Source organism: Pelobates fuscus, chromosome 7 (genome assembly GCF_036172605.1).
Source record: "Pelobates fuscus isolate aPelFus1 chromosome 7, aPelFus1.pri, whole genome shotgun sequence".
NCBI classification, from domain to species: domain Eukaryota; kingdom Metazoa; phylum Chordata; class Amphibia; order Anura; family Pelobatidae; genus Pelobates; species Pelobates fuscus.
The window spans coordinates 184,063,484-184,086,404 of NC_086323.1; the positions used below are offsets into that span (position 1 = coordinate 184,063,484).

General features: G+C 44.7%; 1 protein-coding gene across 1 annotated transcript in view; it reads left to right on the forward strand.

Annotated features, from left to right (window-relative positions):
• The window catches only part of LOC134568892 (protein shisa-9-like), an 81,802-nt gene that overhangs the window by 17,290 nt on the left and 41,591 nt on the right, over nucleotides 1–22,921 (forward strand). Inside the window, exon 2 of the mRNA XM_063427593.1 lies at nucleotides 4,238–4,359. Within this exon, the coding sequence (XP_063283663.1) occupies nucleotides 4,238–4,359 (122 nt within the window). The remainder of the gene's footprint in view (nucleotides 1–4,237; nucleotides 4,360–22,921) is intronic.

Consider the following 22,921-nt stretch of genomic DNA (forward strand, 5'->3'; position numbering starts at 1 on the left):
ACACAAACGCACACTGCTTTCTATCCCTTACACAAAAACACACTGCTTCCACTACATACAAACACACTGCATCACCTACACAAACTGGTATCCCTATACACTACATTCCATAAGCACACACATTAGATCCTCTACAATAACATATAACACATCCCGTACACACTCCACTCCCTGTGAGCGAACTCATGGGTGGAACATGTAGGTGGATTTATGGGTGGGCCTTATGGGCATACTCACCGTCAGGCCCTGGGGCCCAGACCTTGAGCTGTGTAAGCTCTGAGCTCTGTGATATCAGCTCTGCTTTACAGAGCGCAGCCAGGAGAAATGAAGGGAGAAGGCTAAAAGCAGTGGCTGTACAGGGAACATGGAGGAAGAGGAGAGGCTGGAGTGAGCTGTTGGAGTGAGTTGCTGCTGCATGCTCACTCCCATCAGCCTCAGCCACCACCAGTACCCCATTCCTGGACACATAAGGTAAGCTAACAGGAGGGTGGCTGCAAATATATAAAGTATGACATGTATGTGTTTATGTGTGTCAGATTGTGCCAGTGTGTATCTGTATGACAGTGTATGTGCCAGTGTGTGTGCATCAGTGTGTGTATCTGTGTGTCAGTGTGCATCTGAGCGTGTCGTGTCAGTGTATCTGTGTGTCAGTGTGTATCTGAGTGTGTGTGTATGTACCAATATGTGTATCTGAGTGTGTGTATGTGCCAGTGTGTATCTGTATGTCTGTGTGTGTATCTGAGTATATGCACCAGTGTGTGTATCTGTGTCGGTGTGTTTATCTGTGTATCAGTGTGTATCTGAGTGTGCATTTGTGTTCCAGTGAATGTATCTCTGTGTATGCACCACTGTGAACCTGTATGTCAGTATATGTATCTAACTGTATGTGCCAGTATCTAAGTGTGTGTATCTGTGTGTCAGTGAGTTTTTTAGCAGTGTGTGCCAGTGTATGTATCGAAGTGTGTGTTTCAATGTGTGTATCTGTGTGACAGTGTGTATCTGAGGGTGTGAGTGTATGCACCAGTGTGTATGTCTGTATGTGCCAGTGTGTGTATCTATGTGTCAAGGTGTTCATACATGTTTGATGGCTGTGCGTGTGTGTGTTTGAGGGTGGGGCGCGGGAGGGTGGCTAAGTAGCTGATGAAGCCTCCTCCCTGAAATTCATTTTTACATGTTGGGAGGTCTGCATTATCCAACAGAATAAACTATCACAATGCATTCAGTACAAAACACAGACAGTGCATTCACTACACACACTGCATCAACTACACAAACACAGAAGCTGCATCCACTACACACACTGCAATCACTGAACAAACACACACTGCATTCACTACACAAACACACACTATATTCACTAGACACGGTTTCTGCTACACAAACAGAAACTACATCCACTACACAAACACTGCATCTAATACACACACTGCATCCACTATACACATAAACACACTCTAAATCCACTATGCACCTTCACACACATACCTTACATCCACTATAAACACACAGTGCATCTACTTTACTTATCCTTATGGGCAGGTCCAGGAATTGGCCCAATTGGCAGACTTGAGGGAGAGCCTCTGGAGTCCAATCCCTGAGCTGTGTAAGAGGCCCCAACATGGCAGCCCTGCATGTAACAGTGTGTGTCCAAATAGGTGTGTTGCATATTTAGAAACAAATAAATCCAATGTATTTTTTTTATCTGTAACTTCATTAAAGGATCAATTACATATATATATAAGTAAGTATATATTAGCTAGTTTGTACCATGACAGATCATTTTTATCATCTTTGTGCAAACCCTTATTATGATTTAACTTTTTCTGACTTGGCTAGTACTTGACATTATTATAAGCTTTTTGCCCTTTATAACCTTAATTATTGTTTGGTTGTAAGGTGTTTTATAACTGCTATGTGTGTGTTCATTTTTGCCTGTTTGTGACAACCTTTTTGTTATATGCTTTAAGGTACATATTGTTACTTCATCACCTCTGCATCTATGTCAACATTGTATTAAATTGTTCTATTATTAATTTTATGCAGTCATTCCTACTGTTAAGTATGTATATGTATTAAATGCTGTTCTGATATGTCATCAATTTTTGCATTTTGAAAGATCAACCACCGTATATAAGATCCAGTCCAGTGCCTACTCACATGATCTAGAAGAGGTCCAGTTCAAGCCAAAGCAATGTGATTGATTATTTTTTTTCCTGAGATCTACATTGATTGTTTTTGCCTGAGGCACACGCTGTTCTACATCCTGTCTGCTTTGTGTTTAGTGTCCTCTGAGTTAGCAATTGGCTTTTCAAAGCCACCTTACTGTAATATTTACAGTTTATTTATTTATTTATTAACAGAACCTCAGCTCCTACCAATTTTTATTGACATTTCTATATTTTGTGGTTTATTAAATTCGTTTGGTTTCTATGTGGTAGAATTTTTATTTTGCCATATTTTCCTTAAGTAGTTTTTTTTTTATGCAACTACTCTTTGAGGTTCCTTCTGTAATGTTACTAGCAAGCCAAAATGTATTTGAGACTTGAGACTGGACTTACTAAAGGGCTATCATTAGTCATTTTCCATGAGTTTATATTGAAGGAAGCATGTATTCCTACCACCCTGGTCAATCAGCATCTCCTCCTTTATTTTGCTGTTTTCACAATGCACATTACATTTAACTGGCTATTTCTTTAAATCCGATATGTGACACTGTGATTAAACCCCCATTATGCTCAAACTTTTCTAAACAGAACAATACCCCAATGTATGCCTTTGGCACTATTTTGTAAAGTTACAGCGCCATGTAAGACACCTGAATATTTCAGTTTTTACAGTTAGAATTTTGATAGGCTAATTTGATGGGCCTATTCCTAATTGTGGGGCATTATAGCAGTTTGACAGTTTAAATTACCCTATAAATGAATAATATTTGCGAAAGTAGACACCACGAGGGATGTCATGTAGTATATTTTGAACCTTCTATACAGTAATTTTAGCACCAATTTCTTTCAAAGTTTATGGTATTTTATTTTTGTGTTTTCTGCATGCACATTGCAATTTAGAGGGATATTTGGTAAACCTGATGTGCTACTGTAATAAAGGTCCCTAAATTACACTCAACTTTATGGCCTAAATACAGAATGACCCCCTGTGGTCAAGATTTTGTGAAAATACAGAACTGAACTTCTAACCTTCCCATTGCAGTTTAAAAAGAAATAATGCAAGTTGAAGTAGCTTACGTATTTAAATTACTCCATGAATGAATACCATTTGCATAATATTACGTGATAGTTTATAAACTTTAAGAGGTGCCAATTTTTTCACCATTTTTATTTCAAAGTTAAGGCCTAATTCGTGTGCGGCACTTGCCGCTTGGATCAGGTAAATAAATAATGGGTTTTTAACCCTTTAATTACCGAGGTGGGTGGGGTGGGAGGGGGGTGTGAGGGAGGAGGGAGGCAGAAGAGCAGTTTTGTATTCCTGGAACTACAGTTTCCCTTTAACTTCTGAGTGTCTGATCATTCTGGTATTATATTTAGAGGTGAGTGTTAACATGGTGTATGCCATTATTATTATTTTTGTTGTTGTTGCTCTAAAAAGATCTTTTTGATCACCTCTCTAGCATACAGGACATATGTAACCCTACCTCAGAGGTGGGCAACTTTTGGCACTCCATATGTTGTGGACAACATCTCCCATAATGCTCTGATGCCAGGGTTGCCAGGGGCCCTATTTCAACCCATGGTATCACCCCAGACCCTACTTCTCACTCACCAATTTCAGTGACTTCCTGCACTTGTCATTTACCCTGCATCTGTGCCTCCCTAGCCTAATTATATGATAATATTTCATTAAATATATAATTTGGAAAATGTATATTTAAAAAAAAAATTAAACACACATCTCATAAGAAATGATGTGTCCACTGGCAATATGCAAAAGTGTTATTGTTGTTTTTTGTATTTATGCTTTTAAATATTTTTGCACTAATAATCTTGTGGAGGATTGTCGTAAGTGGACCTATGGACCAGCCACCACGTTTCTTGTAAGGTATGTCAGACATGTTAGAATAATGTTAGTAAGTTGCACTCTCAGAAATATTTTTCACCAAATAAGGTATGAAAATGTAATTTTACAGTTTCAGGATTGTCCTCATTGAAATACAGATACCCGTTTTCATTTCTTGAACTCTTGTCTATATTAAATATAGTAGACATAATCATCTTTTTTTCAGAACTCTGACTGACCTACTGAAGCAACCCACCCAAGTGGAACTTCTAAGTGATGGACATCGAGGTAGTGTCCAGGTACAAATAACAGAGGTTATACCAAGATTATCACCACGGAACAGTATTGGTAAGACATAACATTTAACAAATGTTTAAAATGAATCCTTCTTCCACTGGTTAATGTTTCAGCTCAGCCTATGTGCTGACCAGGTTAAAGAACACTATAGTATCAGGTTTACAAACATGTATTCATGAAGCTAGTGCTGAAGTGACTATTTAGGTTACTGGCCCACCTCTCTGTGAAGTAAAAAGGTGATTTAACTCACCTTTTCTCCTACGCCACGCCGGTCTCGACACAGATTTCCCCACCTCTGCTGTTCATCAATCTTGATGATTTCAACTGATCCAGTGCTGTGCAGCACTGAACTAGGAAACACCTCTAGCGGCCTTCTGAGTGACAGTAGTTATACAGTTGTTATAGCTAGCAATGTAAGACACTGCTTTTTCTCTGAAAATGCAGTGTTTACAGTGATAACACTGCAGGGACATGCTATCGAGATCAGAACAACTACATTAAGATGTAGCAGTTCTGATGATTATGTTATCCCTTTTAATTAACTACAGTCTGAAATGTAAAATTCACAGTGAACTCAAGTACAGATACTCCTCATTAAAGGGAAACTCCAGTGCCAGAAAAACGATCAGTTTTTCTGGCACTGGAGGGTCCCTCTCCCTCCCACCCACCAATCCCCGGTTACTGAAGGGGTGAAAACCCCTTCAGTCACTTACCTGGCACAGCGGCGATGTCCCTCGCCGCTGTCTCCGCCTCCGCGACGCTCCTCCTAGTGATTACGTCGGCCGGTGGGCGAGACTAATCTCGCTCACCGGCCGAGGAGACCTAATGCGCATGCGCGGAAATGCCGCGCATGCGCATTACGTCTCCCCATAGGAAAGCATTGAAAAATCATTTCAATGCTTTCCTATGGGGTTTTGAGCGACGCTGGAGGTCCTCACACAGCGTGAGGACGTCCAGCGACGCTCTAGCACAGGAAACCTGTGCTAGAACCCAGGAAGTGACCTCTAGTGGCTGTCTAATAGACAGCCACTAGAGGTGGAGTTAACCCTGCAATGTAAATATTGCAGTTTATGAAAAACTGCAATAATTACAGTTGCAGGGTTAAGGGTAGTGGGAGTTGGCACCCAGACCACTCCAATGAGCAGAAGTGGTCTGGGTGCCTGGAGTGTCCCTTTAACCGACAGGGTTCTGTTCTCACGACCCGGTCATAAAACAAATTGGTTGGTAAGTGAGGAGTTGAGGGATACCCTGCTCTGGTGCATTGTGTAGGTTCAGGGATATAGACACCAAACATAGACAAACGCACCAGAGCAGGGGATCCCTCAAATTACCGACTGGGCAATTTCTCCGAACATAGATTACAGGGATTCCCTGCTCCCCGCACATAGACAAGCGCACCAGAGCAGGGAATATCCCCGAACATAGATTTGAGGGATTCCCTGCTCTGCTGTGTTTGTTTATGTGCAGGGAAATTTCCCTGCACATAGAGAAACGCAGCAGAGCAGGGAATCCCTCTAATCCCCACAGTGGCTCGCACTTACCCACACGCTAAAGAGCTGGTTGTAAATACAGGTAGGTTAGTAAAATGAGAACCACCTGTTAGTTCAAAATAGCAGAATTGTATAAATTCTCCAAGTCAGCTACGTTTTCAGTTTGGCTTGCATTCACCACTTCACTCTTTAGTGACTAAACTATGTATAGCTTGGAGGAAAGACAAGACGGGGGGATATGATGAAACATTTAAATACATAAAGGGAATCAACACAGTAAAGGAGGAGACTATATTTAAAAGAAGAAAAACTACCACAACAAGAGGACATAGTCTTAAATTAGAGGGACAAAGGTTTAAAAATAATATCAGGAAGTATTACTTTACTAAGAGGGTAGTGGATGCATGGAATAGTCTTCCAGCTGAAGTGGTAGAGGTTAACACTGTGAGGGAGTTTAAGCATGCGCGGGATAGGCATAACGCTATCGTATATATAAGATAAGGCCAGGGACTAATGAAAGTATTTAGAAAATTGGGCAGACTAGATGGGCCGAATGGTTCTTATCTGCCGTCACATTCTATGTTTCTATATTTCTAAACCAATATATACACAAATGATTAAGCATTAAATACTAAAAATAAATAAATAAATGGTAAGCCATATCTACAGTAATAGGAACACAATTTGGAACTAAAAATAACGAAAAATAACTAATTCACAGTGAATCAAACTAAGTATTTTGGATCCATTTTATTCATGAGTATGCAGCTGACCCCGACGGAACCGCGGATAGGCCCTGCGGCCTAACCTGAAACGAGGCGCACAAGGATATTGCAGGAGAGACGGCCGCCCTCCCTCAGCCACAGTGCGCAGCTCCTCTCGGCATGGGACCCCGTTCCCCCCTATAGACCGGTCGGGGTCATCCCGGTCCCTTACGCCCCCCAGCAGACATCAAAGCGGGCCCCAGCTGGCTTACCGCGACAATGTTATGGGGATGGTGGGCCTCTCAAGATGGCAGCCGCACCCCAATGAACCTCATCAACACAAGCACAGCCTGGGGGACAGATGCAAACAGGTACTCAGATACAGACTGCTGACAAACAAGAGACAAGAGGCCAAACCACAGACACCTGCACAAAACGACTTACCCCCAGCGAATGGGCAATTGACTTTCAAACGAGATTTGAGGCCATATGCAGGTGATTCTGGGCTAGCCTGGAGGTCAAACACCAGCCTCTAAAATCACCAACGGGCGGCACCACAGCTAACTCACCCACAACACGACAACCAAACAGAGCTTCTTGCCCTAAAGAGCAACAGACCAGGGTGCATCTGAGAGGGCCCCAAACTGGGCCCAGAGCCACACGGGGTGGGAACTATACACGCCACCCACACCAGCGAAAGAGAACGAAGCACCAGCTGAAACACCGGAGTGGGACCCTATGCAGCCACACACCAAACACCTCAGCCACATAAACAGAGGGCCACAGAGGGCAAACGGCGCAACCCACTGCACCAGCCCCCCTAGGAAGACCCAAGACTCCACAGGACCTCGGGCGCAAGGTAGCGGAAAATCGGCTACCCAGCAACCCCAAAGTGGTGGAAGCACCCAACACCCACCACGCAACGCTGCGCCTTGCAATGGACTGTGTCCAAGAGCAAACAGCGAACACCGCAGGGGCATCGGCTGAAAGACCGGAGCAGTAACAAGAGAGGCGAGCTTGAATCCCCACAGCCCACAGGCAACAACCCTACTTAAGACTCTCGGATCCTTAGAGGGCACTGGACAAGACGACATCCCCTTGCAACCTATCTGCGGACATTAACACTAGATAGATACTAAACGGACATATACATTGCCTAGTTAGCGAGCACAGCAGGCCAGTCATTATGCAACCTTTTACCTTGCCATGAAATAGGGTACTGGTATGCTTAGTGCAAAACACAGAATAGAGGGAGTACAACTATTAGTGTGCTGCTCGTACTGGATAAAGATAGGGATTCACCAAAACCTATCTAGAGAAATGGCAAGGGTAACGTCTTAAACACTAAGGCTTATGTGGTCCAGGAGCTAGCCTATGGGGAAGGCTCAGATGGATGTATTAAATATGTATACTTTACAGTGTGTGTGAGCGTGGAGAGGTTTCAACTCTAGGATAAAATGAATAAATAAAATGAGAAATATGAATGGAGAATATATGGAATATGACAGATAATTACTGTGTCTTTAAAAGTTGCTGATAGCTTAAAAGTAGCCTTTAAAAAAAAAAAAGTATAAATATATGCTGGGTGAACTAGATAAAATGAGGAATAAAAATGGAGAATATACAAAATATAACAGATGGTTACTGTGTATTTAAAGTTGCTGATAAGTTAAAAGGAGCATTAAAAAATGTGTACAAATCTGCTGAGTGGAATAGAAAATGCAACAGTTATATGTGGTGTAGGTACCCTGATCTCTGTAATAGTACAGGATTATTGATACAGTCACAAAATAATATACTTTGGAATAAAGATGTGAGAAAAAATAGTAGTAGATAGTAGTAAAACAGTATATGGAACTGTCTACTAAAATGCAGTACATATACCGCTTAAAATTACTTAGAACCACTTGAACAGAATAGGTGGTATAACTGGATGAAAACAGTTCACAAGAATGTGATCAGCAAAGTGGGGATAAAAAGTAACAGCAAACCTGCGAATCTGGCTAGGATGGATTTGGATTCTGTTGTAGATGTAAGCCCACTGGGATCCTGCTGCCTGTGAGGATGCAGGAAACAACAAAAATACAGGGTGCGCTAGGTGGAATGGGAGGTAACAAAAAAGACAAGTCTCTGAAAATACACTTGTGTATTTTCAGAGACTTGTCTTTTTTGTTACCTCCCATTCCACCTAGCGCACCCTGTATTTTTGTTGTTTCCTGTTTCCAGATTTATTGAAGGGTTCGAGGGTTGCCCTTCCCCTAAGGTGTGCAGCTCCTTTCACTTCTGTGATCAGTACTATAGCACTATTCCACCCCATATTTTATTTCTCTTTGCCTGTGAGGATGGCTTGCGTCTCAGTGCGTTTCAGCTGGAGACCTCACTCTGAGCGGCGAACACTGCTACGGTCCAGGGGTGTCAGAGGTCACTGAATACATGAATCTCCTGCTGATCTCTCATCCGTGTCTGTATCCTGTTAGATGGGTGGTCTTGGTCTTATGCGTTTCGTGGGAGTCAGCCCCACTTCTTCAGAGACTTGATGACATACAGTGTTCAAGTGGTTCTTTTTATACATATTTTACTCAATGCCAATATAGGTACTGATAGCAATCAATTGTCAGTTTATACTGTAATGATAAAACCTTTGATGCAGTTAAGCAATAGTAAATAAAAACACATGTATAATTTCTAGGTGAAGAAGATGTAGGATAGGATGCATAGTGTTAGTAACTGAGATATAAGAATGAAGCACATAAGTAGGGGAATGAATGACAGGAACATATGGGAAGATATATGTGTAGTACTAGTGATAGTGGTCTTAAAAGATGACTAGGATAGTAGTGCAGTAAAGTGAGAGGGAGAAAGCACTACGTGGTCACGAAGGTAAACTCGGGTTAGAATAGTGAGAGTGGTTGGCGATAATGCGAATAAAGGAGGGGGGGTGGATATATCTGTGTATTTGTGTTAAATACAATCGGTGTATAAAAGGGAGTGAGATGCGTGTGAATTAAGACCTAGTGGACTGAGGGCTAATAGAAAGAAGTGGCTAACAATAGCTTATGGGAAAAAGTAACTGTGGACAAAGAATGAGTAGTATTAGGGGTGAATGGTTCTGGATCTGCCTTGTAGAAGACAGTAAAACGAATAGAGGAAAGGAAAAGTTAAGGGAAATGGGAAATGCATAGACTAGAAAGAGTAAATTGGACTAAAACAATTACAAATGAGAGGAGATGTGATGAAACATAGATGTAAAGACTTAGATGTAGAAAACTCAATAGGTTAGTTTTAGACAAATAAATTGGACAATCGGAGAATGAGTTAAAATGGATAAAACTTTAAAATTAATTAAAAAATTAATTAAAATAGAAATAGAGATTGTGGTTAAAAATTGTAAAGTTAGAAAAAAATTGTAAAATTAGAAAAAAATGAAAAAAAATAAATTAGAACATTTTAAAATTGCATGATTTTGCTATTACATGACGAAAAGTCATGATTTTATTAAAGACACGGAGGCGAGTATTGCATATCCCTTTCTTTACTGTTGACAAATAGCAGCAAAGGAAACAAACAGAATGAAAAAAGAATGAACATGTGATAACATAGGCCCCTCCCCCTCAGGTCCCAGTATAACAGGCAGCACTTCCCTTCCATTTCCCTCTTTCTGCAGATGCGACCAAAGAACAATGTCCATAACTAGAGTAGTGCGAGAATAAAGTCCCAATGTAATAACAGAAAAAACCGAAGAGGTATAACATCAAAAACTGGGAAGTGTGACCGTAGAATCCATAGGACCGATGGAGGACAGCGGGAGGAGACCAATAAACCGGACCCTTGTTAGACGTCTTGCCAGATTAAGCTGTGGAGATATAAAGGACAGGAGCCAACAGGTTAAAGTCGATACTTGCAACTAGTTACAAGGTTACACCAGTGAGAACAAGGACCCTTGTATGTACAGTCCCACAAAACAATCAATGTTAACATATCCAGCAATATTGAAAACAACAAGTCTAAGGACGGCCCCACTCACCGTCCCAAACCATACTATGTGGTGTATCGTGGTATGAGTAATTTGGGTGGGGAGATACATACTTACCAGCGTGTAAAAATAACAAAAAAGGGTGGGGCAATACTCGCCTCCGTGTCTTTAATAAAATCATGACTTTTCGTCATGTAATAGCAAAATCATGCAATTTTATAACAAGACACGGAGGCTCATATTGCAAGTTTAAAGCTGATCCATTATTACAGTGAATGTGTGTGGGGCCGGTCGAAAGTAGAATTCACGGAAGGTAGATTCCCTAGACCAATCAGCTGTTCTCATAATGTCTTCTAGGCGGGCGCCCGCTGACATCATAGAAGAGGCTGATGCCCCTCGTACTGAATGGGCGCCAAACACTGTAGTGTCAATGCCCGCTTGGGTTAGCAGCCATTTCACCCAGCGTGACAAGGTAGTGCTGGAAACTGGGTGAAAAGGAGGACGGAAAGATAAGAACAACTGATGAGAGGCAGTAGAGCGGTGTGGTTCGGTGCGAGATTCATATTCACGAAGGCAGGTCACCGGGCATAGCGAAGGAGAGGCAGGGAAACTAGGGTAGGATACCGCTTTGATGGAAGTCTTAGTGCGCCTGCTGATGTTAAAAGTTACCCCGTCCGGGGTGTATGACTTGGCATCGACGTCCAGTGCACTAACATCCGAGACTCTCTTGCATGAGATGAGACAGAGCAGGCACACCAATTTGGCGGACAGCTGTTTGAGGGAGAGTCCAGCGTTAGCGGGCCAGGATGAGAGGAAAGCCAATACAACGGAAACATCCCAGGTCGTGGAGTAGCGGGGCCTGGGCGGCCTTGAAAATCTAGAACCCTTGACGAGTCGGCACACAAGAGGGTGTTGTCCCGCGGGGCGGCCCTCGAAACCTTGGTGAATAGCCGAGATAGCGGAACGGTAAAGGTTAATAGTCCTGTAAGCCTTACCGGCTTCGAAGAGGGACGTAAGGAACTGCAGGATCGTTGTTACAGGGGCCGAAACGGGATCCTCGTTCCGAGCCATGCACCAGCTAGCCCAAGCTCGCCAAGCTGACCCATATGCCCGTCTAGTGCCGGGAGCCCATGCTGCTGCCAATAAGTGTCTAGTTGCGTCCGAAACTCCTGGGATTTCCCAGGGTCCCCGGAGATTCGCCAAGCTAGAAGTGGGAGAGAGCCCTCTAGCCGGAGGGGATGATAGCGCCCCGTCGGGTCTTGCAGCAGGTCGTGGTGCCCCGGCAGGAGTCGAGGGTAGTCCAACGTCATCTCGAGTATTTGGGGAAACCAAGACTGCGTTTCCCAGAATGGGGTGACCATGACTAGCTCCGCCCGGTGTTTGCGGGCTTGCAGGAGTGAGCGAGGGATCATGGAAAATGGGGGAAAGGCATAGAGGAGGCCTCCCTGCCAATCTTGCAGGAAGGCATCCACTGCCTCCGCCATTGGATCCGGCCTCCAGCTGAAGAAGCGTGGGAGTTGGGCATTGAGCCGGGAGGCGAAAAGGTCTATGGTAAATGGTCCCCAGAGAGATGAAATATTGGAGAACACCGTCCTGGCTAATCTCCAGTCGCTGGTGTCTGAAAGATAACGTGAACCCCAGTCCGCCTGGACGTTGTGCAGACCAGGTAAGTACTCCGCGTAGACCATCAGGTTCCGTTCCAGGCAGAATTCCCAAAAATCTTTCGCCAACCTGGCCAAGACCGCCGACTGTGTACCACCCAGGTGGTTGACATATCTCACCGCCGAAACATTGTCCATGCGGAGCCGTATACATGATAGGGCACGGTCCTTGGCGAAGCTGCGGATGGCGAAGGAGCCTGCCAGAAGCTCCAGGGCATTGATATGTAGTCGGGCTTCGGACTCCGACCACCGGCCCCCAGTTGAGATTCCCTCGCAGTGGGCTCCCCAACCGTGTAGACTCGCATCCGAGTCGATCGTGAATTCCGGCATTGAGCCGAAGATGGCTTTGCCATTCCATGCAGACAGGTTGAGAATCCACCATCGCAACTCGTCTTTCGTCTCGTTGTCCAGAGAGACCAGGTCTGCGTAGGATGCCCCGGCTCTTAGGTGAGCGATCTTTAGGCGCTGTAGCGCTCGGTAGTGGAGTGGGCCTGGGAACACGGCCTGGATTGAAGAAGCCAGCAGGCCTATGAGGCGTGCCAATTGGCGTAAGGTGAGTTGGGGTCGGATAAGGGCCCTGCGCAATTCTTTGCGGATGGATCGAATCTTGGATATCGGGAGACTCAGTGTTGCAGCCCCCGAATCCACTTGGAATCCTAGGAATTCCAAGCGGGTGGCGGGGGTCAGGCATGACTTTTCCCAGTTGATTATGAAACCTAAGCGTGACAGGAGGTTTATGGCTAGTCTGAGATGTGTGAGGAGGGTGGAACGCTCCTGAGCCATGAGGAGAATGTCGTCCAGGTAGACGATTAGTCGAACTCCTCGACTGCGTAGCCAGGCCATAACGGGCCGTAGAAGCTTTGTGAAGCACCACGGGGCTGAGGATAGGCCAAAGGGCAGACAGGTGAACCGCCATGTTTCGTGTCGCCAGTAAAAGCGTAGGAGGTCCCGAGAGGCCTCCGCTATTGGCACTGTCAGGTACGCGTCTTTTAGGTCTAGTTTTGCTAGCCAGTCTCCGTGAAGGAGGAGATCCCTCAGCAGGTGAATACCCTCCATCTTGAAATGGCGGTACCTGACTACGGCATTGAGGGGGCGCAAATTTATGACTGGCCTCAATTGGCCGCCTTTCTTTTCCACTAGGAATATATTGCTTATTACGCCCGCAGGGTTGGGGGGTGCTAGTTCGATAGCCCCTTTGGACCGGAGGGTTGAAAGTTCTTCGTCGATCCGACCGCGATCCTGGAGGGAAAAGCGGATCGGTCGAGGAGGGGGAATGTGTGTAGGGCGGCAGGTGAGTTCTATATTGAAGCCCCGAATAGTGGCCAGTACCCAGGGATCTGAAGTGATTTGTGACCAGGCTGGGAAAAAATGTTGGAGTCTGCCCCCTATGTAACCCGGAGAAGAAATGTGTGGTATAAGGCAACTCACCGTATGGTCGTCTTGAGTTTGGGTTACCCCGAAGGCCTCTGGATCGCCATTGACGTCCGCGGGATGGAAAAAACATGGGGCGGGAGGTCTCCTGGTACTGGTTATAGTGCTGAAAGGAGCCTCTTCCCGTGCCACGGGATTGGGGATAGTTGCGGCCGGACAGACGGCTCCTGATTCTGCCGGCCCTGGTAGAGACCCGCCCCTGGAATACTCGCCTCATGGAGGCCTGGGCCTTGTCTAGAGCCGTGAATGCTCCCACAAAACGCCCTAAATCTTTAATGAAGGAATCTCCGAAGAGGAGTCCTTGGGCGTCTTTGCCCGCCTCCGTAAGGGCGAGGTTGGCCAGTTTGGGCTCAATTTTGAATAATATGGCTTTACGCCTTTCAATAGATAGGGAGGTATTTACGCTCCCAGCAATACAAATTGCTCTCTGGACCCAACCTCTAAGGTCTTCAGGGTCGACCATGCGGTTCTCCGCTCTGGCGTCTTCCGCCAAGTCAAATAGTTTGGCCAAAGGCCCGAATATATCCAGGTGCTTGTCCTGGCAGGACTTCAAAGCGGACTCTAGTCCTTTACGGGGATTCCAGCCCAGTTTAGTGAGGAACTGAGTCATTTTAGGATCAACCTCTGGGGTGTCACACACCTTGTTGGGCACCAGAGGCCTAGGACACTCCGCCCTCAATTTGTTGCGGGCCGCCTTGCTTAAGGGTTTTCTGACCCAATTTTCCAGGTATGTGGCAACGTGGTCGGGAGCCACTCCGCCGACCTCAGATGATGAAGGTCATCCGGGTCGAAGAGTGGGACCCCCGAAGGATCCACGAGGGATGGCCCCGCAGCCGCGGGGTTCCTGGTCCCTGTCTCGCCTCCGGGCATCTCTGCCTGAGCAGAGGAAAGGAGGTCAAGAGCGCCATCGGCGGAATCCACATCAGAGTCGGTATCTGACTCGTTCATAGCCTCCTCATTTGACCCGATTTCTGAGTCGGTGTCGCTCTCAATCTGTGCTCTAGCACATTTCCATAGCCGCGCCCATTCTGCCTGGCGCGGAAAGGCTCTTTTGCGTGGATGGGACACGCTTTCTGGGGCGACCGAAGGTACGCCAGTCATGGTGTTTCTGGAGGCAGAGGAGTGTTTGGACTTACGGGCAGCCTTTTTGAAGTCCCCTTTAGACACCTCTCCCTGGGGTGTCAAGGTGCCCGAGAGTTGCTCGTCTGAAGGACGGGGCAAGAGGGCTTGTGAAATGGTGTGGGAGAGGGTGGAGGACATAGACCCCATAGCAGCCATAATGGCGTCTGTTACTGAGCGCTGTAGCGCTAGAAACTGTGGTCCACCGGGTTGGGTATTCCCATCCGCCATAGAAGGCGAAATATCTGAGGTGACGGGGGCCTCAGTTCTGATTACTGGGGAATCCGACTCCCCAGAGTGAGCGGACCCAGTAGATAGTCTGGGTTTAGGCATGATGGTGATAGGAAATAAAGGACGTATGGGTTAGTCACCCAAACAAACTAAGCAAGGAAAAAACGCTCTCACCAGGGTCCAGACCAGCGACACACTAAGAGGTAGGGGACAGGATGTCAGAAAATGGCCGCCGGGAATCTCGCGGGATTCGAGAGATACGCGGTAAAACTATGAAACAAGAAGAAGTGCGCAGAAAGGCGCTCGAGCAGAAGAAACAGACAAGATTACATAGGCAGGGGAGGTCTGGGCCCTGAGGCTAGTGTATAAAGAGACAAATACTAACCTTTGAAATAAAAGACTAAATCAATACAAGTTAAATAAGAGAAAATTATCAATGAACAAAACAGTATATAAGAGAAATATGAGGAGAAAATACGGCATGTACTTATCTTTGTGTCAGAGCAGCAAAGAAAGAGGGAAATGGAAGGGAAGTGCTGCCTGTTATACTGGGACCTGAGGGGGAGGGGCCTATGTTATCACATGTTCATTCTTTTTTCATTCTGTTTGTTTCCTTTGCTGCTATTTGTCAACAGTAAAGAAAGGGATATGCAATATGAGCCTCCGTGTCTTGTTATAAAATTCATTTTAAATGTAAAATCGAAAAATAGAATGAATAAAAACTGAAAAATAGAAGATGACTAAATAAAAAAATGGTAGTTAGAAAGGAGTTCAAAAATTGGACTGGTCTATAAAAATGCACGAAGTTCAAAGTCCACATTAAGTCCCTTGGGGACCAGAGTTCTAAATTAAATATCCATCTTGCTTCAGTCTGGTCTAAATTCTTCTCTATACTGCCTCCTCTCCAATGAATGTTAACCTTTTCTATGGCTAGAAAAATAAGTCCCGTCGGGTCACCACCATGAAATTCCTGGAAAGGCTTAGACAGATTGTGTGTTGGAAGTCCCTTTTTAATATTGCAGATGTGTTCCGCAGTTGCTGTAAGAAATGCATAGCCTGTAAAACTAACCCATCCTTAGAAACAATAACCACAAGTTTTACATCTATACACATTATGGAAGTATTCGATCTAAAGACAGATATGGATTGCAACACCTCCGGCGTTATTTACCTCAATACTTGCCCCTGTCCAAAGCAGTATGTAGGATGCACGAAAAGACCGCTTAAAACAAGAACTGCGAACACATCCGCAATATCCAACACACAATCTGTCAAAGCATTTCCAGGAATTTCATGGTGGTGACCCGACGGGACTTACTTTTCTAGCCATAGAAAAGGTTAACGTTCATTGGAGAGGAGGCAGTATAGAGAAGAATTTAGACCAGACTGAAGCAAGATGGATATTTAATTTAGAAACTCTGGTCCCCAAGGGACTTAATGTCGACTTTGAACTTCATGCATTTTTATAGACCAGCCCAATTTTTTAACTCCTTTCTAACTACCATTTTTTAAAATTATTTATTCATCTTCTATTTTTCATTCTATTTTTATTTTACATTTTTAAATTAAAATTTTTCTAATTTTTTAAATTTTTACATTTATTAATTTTTTTCAATTTTTTTTTTCCAATTTTACAATTTTTTTCTAACTTTACAATTTTTAACCACAATCTCTATTTCTATTTTAATTAATTTTTTAATTAATTTTAAAGTTTTATCCATTTTAACTCATTCTCCGATTGTCCAATTTATTTGTCTAAAACTAACCTATTGAGTTTTCTACATCTAAGTCTTTACATCTATGTTTCATCACATCTCCTCTCATTTGTAATTGTTTTAGTCCAATTTACTCTTTCTAGTCTATGCATTTCCCATTTCCATTAACTTTCCCTTTCCTCTATGTGTTTTACTGTCTTCTACAAGGCAGATCCAGCACCATTCACCCCTAATACTACTCATTCTTTGTCCACAGTTATACTTTTTCCCATAAGCTATCGTTAGCCACTTCTTTCATTCTTATATCTCAGTTACTAACACAATGCATCCTACACCTTATTCACATACGACTGAGACAACCTTCCACTTTGTAATTCATTCTATCAAATTTCACCATTTTCACCAAATTTCACCATTTTCACCAAATTTCACCATTTTCACCAAATTTCACCATTTTCCAGCGTGTTGTATCACCTATTACATAGATTTTATTATTTGCATTATTTCTATCTGTATTATTTTTTACTTCTACCTATATTTCAGAATCTTTATTCAAGAATCCATACATCAGGACCTCCATAAACGTTGCATGTAAATCAATCAGACCCAGCCCATTCACAATTATAGAAAGTTTACAAGTATAGACGATATGTAATGTCTGATTTAAAATTATTCCATGTGCTGATGTTACATCCACTTAGATCTATTTTCCGTTTCGTTTTCGTGTTCCGACAATATCTGTATATATAAACATGAATTCCAATTTTTACTTATTTCACCTCTCTAATATGTATATGCATTCTCATGACAACTTATTTTATTTTATTTTATTTTATAAGTACATGTTAATGCACAAATGTAACCAACCAATTCACATATATCTTCCTCCAGCATTCATACCAGTATATGATAATATACTTCACACCAGTTTTCAATTGTTTTTTAATTGTCATGTATAAGAGATAATTTCCTTGTATCACCAATCATGATTGCAACAGTATCCTAATGTATAACGAATGTTATACACTTGTTTCCTTTTCCTTTTGTATCATAGAAATTATACATGTTTTTATTTACTATTGCTTAACTGCATCAAAGGTTTTATCATTACAGTATAAACTGACAATTGATTGCTATCAGTACCTATATTGGCATTGAGTAAAATATGTATAAAAAGAACCACTTGAACACTGTATGTCATCAAGTCTCTGAAGAAATGGGGCTGACTCCCACGAAATGCGTAAGACCAAGACCACCCATCTAACAGGATACAGACACGGATGAGAGATCAGCAGGAGATTCACGTATTCAGTGACCTCTGACACCCCTGGACCATAGCTGTGTTCGCCGCTCAGAGTGAGGTCTCCAGCTGGAACGCACTGAGACGCAGCCATTCTCACAGGCAGCAGGTTCCCAGAGGGCTTACATCTACAACAGAATCCAAATCCATCCTAGCCAGATTCGCAGGTTTGCTGTTACTTTTTATCTCCACTTTGCTGATCACATTCTTGTGAACTGTTTTCATCCAGTTATACCACCTATTCTGTTCAAGTGGTTCTAAGTAATTTTAAGCGGTAAATGTACTGCATTTTAGTAGACAGTTCCATATACTGTTTTACTACTATCTACAGGGCCGGCGCCACCTGTAAGGCGACCTAGGCAGCCGCCTAGGGCGCAACTTACCAGGGGGCGCCGGATCCCTGTCCCCGCTGCGCCTCCTCATGCTGCGCCGCCTGAGCGCTTTAGCAAGCCCCAGGCGGCGCAGCACTGCTGCATGGAGGGCGGCCGGGTTTATGACCAGCAGGAGGGAAGCGCAGAGCGCTCCCTCCTGCCGATCTCTCCATGTAGCGTGGCCGGGCGGCGCGGAACGCGGGACAGGAACCTTTGTTTCCTGTACCCGGCCGCCGGCGGAATGACAGGAAATGCTCACTCAGTGAGCATTTCCTGTCATTCCGCCGGCGGCCGGGTACAGGAAACAAAGGTTCCTGTCCCGCGTTCTGCGCCGCCCGGCCACGCTACATGGGCAGGAGGGGGGGGGGGGGTTAAGGACCACTGAGGGAGGGAGGGGGGGATTAAGGACCACTAAGGGGGGGGAGAGGGGGGGGTATAAGGACCACTAAGGGAGGGGGGGAGTATAAGGACCACTAAGGGAGGGGGGGTATAAGGACCACTAAGGGAGGGGGGTACAAGGACCACTAGGGGAGGGGGGATAAGGACCACTAAGGGGGGTAAGGACCACCAAAGGGGGGGTAAGGAGGGAGGACTACTAAGGAGAGGGGAGGAGGGTGATTACCACTAAGGGGGTGGGGGGAGTAGGGGAAGGTCTACTAAGGGGTTTGGGAGAGGGAGGACCACTAAGGGGTTTGGGAGAGGGAGGACCACTAAGGGGTTTGGGAGAGGGAGGACCACTAAGGGGGGAGTGAGAAGACCACCAAGGGGGACTGCAGAGGGACAGGGGGCCAAGGGAGAGCACTAAGTGACAGAAGGGGAGAACACGGAGGGACAAAAGGGAAGGGGAAATCAATAATTGAGGGGAGAGCACTATGAATTTTTTTAAAAAAAGAAAGCTGTTCCCATCTCAGTCCCTATCCTACCCCACAAACCCTCTCTTTTACACTACACACATACACAATGCACCCCCCCCACACACTTACAGAAACATACAATGCATTCCTACTCGCACACAGACACACCCGAAACACACAATTCATCCCTTACGTTCTCTTACATAATTAATGCACCCCTTACAGACACACACTGCATTCAATTACATACACAGAAACAAACCTTGCACCCCTTACACACACAAACAAAAACATACAATGCATTCCTTACACGCAAACACACACTACATCCCCTATAAACACACTACATCCCTTACACAAATTGCACACATAAAACATCCCCAACTCATGGATGGGCCATGTAGGTGGATTTATGGGTGGGCATTGTAGGCGTATGCCCCCTGGGGGCCCAGACCTTGAGCTGTGTAAGGGGCCCTAAAAAATGGAGCTGCTTCCTGTTCGTTAATTGTTGTTAGCACTGTTAAAAACAGTCTCCAGAGAGCCTCTTCTACACCAGACCTGTGGAGCCAGACTGAGCCCATCATCAGCCTCTTGTCCTCATCTGGTGGTAAGTAGGCAATCCAATATATTAGTGGCACTATACTCTAATTTACCTCACATTAAATGGATACTATAGTCACCAGAAGCACTACAGCATAATGATGTCACATGGTGGGCTGGACATATGGGGGGGCGGCAAAAAATGTTTTGCCTAGTGCGGCAAAAATCCTTGCACCGGCCCTGACTATCTACTACTATTTTTTCTCACATCTTTATTCCAAAGTATATTATTTGGTGACTGTATCAATAATCCTGTACTATTACAGAGATCAGGGTACCTACACCACATATAACTGTTGCATTTTCTATTCCACTCAGCAGATTTGTACATTTTTTTTTTTTTTTTAAACTTTATTTTGTGTGAAAGTCTCATTACAACATTCGCGGACATTATACATTATACATGGTATAGCTGATATAAATATTGAAATCGTTCCTGGTGCATTACAGGTATGCCTGTGGGCCGCAGTTATCATGCCCGCATTGTAACAAAGACATTACACGTTTTACATTTTTATACAACTGAAGTAACGAACCAGCAGAATATATCTCTAAAGAAACTATCTGTGCCAACGAGGCTGTTGTTAAGTGCTTAATTTCAAAGTTCAGTAGGAGGTTGGGTCTCCAATCCCATTGTAGCTGTCCTGGTCCAGCCAGAAGTCATCTTGTCTGTGGTATACTAGGAAATGCCCCCCCGATGTGAAAAAGTGTGTGAAGAAGAAGAAAAGAAAGAAGAGAAAAGAGGTGATAACTAAGATGAGTAATAAGAGTGGAGATCTGGGTAGAGAGGGGGGGGGGTTGGGGGTGGAGGGGGGGAGTGCACCATTCCCGAGTTGCGTGGTGGTGTCCAGATTCCCAGTGTCGTCCTCCGCTAATCTATGTCTCGGGAGAGTTCGCTACTAGTCCAAGGTTCCCAGATTTTTTCAAACCTGGACATGGAGCCTCTCACTGTGGCCGTCAATTTGTCCATTAAGTATACGTCTTTCAGGTTGGAGATTACCTTCCGAATGGGAGGCAAGTCCACCTTTAGCCAAGCCTGTGCCATGGTTCTACGTGCTGCTAGTGTTACCTTGTGTATTAATTTTTGTTCCCTAATGGTCCAGTCATCCAATGCTATATTCAATAAATATGTCCAGGGGTTAAGCTCGGGTGCCCTGTGTAGTATCTGTTGAAGTAGGTCAAATATTTTCGACCAGTATGTTTGTACCCTTGGGCATTCCCACCACATGTGGAGATACGTGCCTCTGAGGCCGCATCCTTTCCAGCATTCGTCGGTCGGTGTTTGGTGCATATGAAAAAGTTTCACCGGGGTGGTATACCACCGAAACATAGTTTTATAGGATTGCTCCTGGAGGGATACACAAATGGACACTGCGGTGTTTGCTTCCCATATTTCCCTCCACTCTACACCCTCCAGGACCTCTCCCAGTTCCCTTTCCCATGTCTCTGTGTATGTTAATGTACTCCATTCCTCTGTTTCTGCACAAACGTGTGCGTACAGTGTCGTGATGAGGCCTGATGGTGTGGATTCTTTTAAGCACATTTTCTCATAGAATGTTAGTGTGGTTGTCCCTGCTCTCTGTATGTGAGGGCTACGCACAAAATCTTTGATTTACAGGTATCGAAAAAAGTCCCTGGGGGTGAGATGTGTCTCTTGCTTTATTTGTTCGAACGTAACTATGTTTTTGCAATCAAACATGTGGCATATTCTCTGCAATCCCACCTTTTCCAGGTTCGCGAATTCTCTGGTTGCCATTCCCGGGGGAAAAGCTCTGTTTCGTAGAAGTGGAGTAAGTGGGGAAGGGGATGTCCCTAGTTTATATTTGGACGCAGACGCGTCCCATAATCTCAAGGAGTTAAGTATGGCTGGACAGGAGGTTCTCAGTATTGGCCTGTCTCCTCTGGATACCCACATATGATATTGTGGTAAATCAGGGCCGGTGAGAAGGGACTCCAGGTCTACCCATCTCCTCACCGTCGGTGGTGTGTGCCACATGGCCACCTGCGCTAATTGCGCTGCTAAATAATAAAAGTAAAAGTGAGGGAGTCCTAACCCTCCTCTCTGTTTGTGTCTATATAATATGTTTCGGGATATCCTGTGCCTCCTATTCTGCCATATAAAGTCCCCTTTGCCTTTTGCAACGGTGCTAGATTTGATTTTAGTAGTTTGACTGGGAGCGCCTGAAAGAGGAATAGGATACGGGGTAGCACATTCATCTTTACTGCGTGAATACGCCCTATCCAAGAGATAGGTTTATCTAGCCACTTATCCATATCGTGTATTAGGGTTCGTAGCATCGGGGTGTAGTTTAGGTGGTATAGTTTGGCCGGGTCTTTTGGAAGTTGAATCCCCAAGTATTTTATGTGATCTGTAGCTAATGGGATGTTATATGTGTCCCCCAGCTCTGCCGTGTCCGCCGCGGACATGCCCATTGTTAGGGCACTTGATTTTTCTAGGTTAGCCCTGTAACCGGAGAATTCACCGAATCGTGTTAATACTTCTTGCAGAGCCTCCATGGAATCTTTCGGTTCTGTAATCGTTAACAGGACGTCATCTGCATAGGCAGACACTAAGAACTCCTGTCCTCCTATTGTTACGCCATGTATCCGTTGGTGCTGGCGTAGGGCTTGCAAGAGCGGTTCCAGGGTCACTACAAACAATAGTGGCGATAGGGGGCATCCCTGTCGGGTCCCGTTGCTCAGTTTAAAAGGTGTAGACCTCGCTCCCGTAATTTTAACTTGTGCATTTACTTGATTATACATCGCTTTAATCGTGGTCACATATTTCTCTGGGAATCCCTGGTGTTCAAGGAGGTAGAATAGATAGGGCCATTCGACCCTGTCGAAAGCCTTTTCGGCGTCTATTGCTATGATTGCCGTGGGAGTGCCAACTGTTTGCTGGTGCCATATGAGGTCTATGTTCCGTCTGGTATTTTCAAACAGTTGTTGCTCTGGTATAAAGCCCACCTGGTCCGGGTGTATCATTGCTTTCAAGTGCGGGTTAAGGCGATCTGCCAGGACCTTCGCTAATATTTTTATGTCATGGTTAATCAGCGAGATGGGCCTGTAGTTCTCCGGTAATAGGGGGTCCCTGCCTGGTTTCGGAAGGAGTATGATGTTGGCCAATGACATACCACTCTCTGGATTGCCTCCTTCCATAAAAT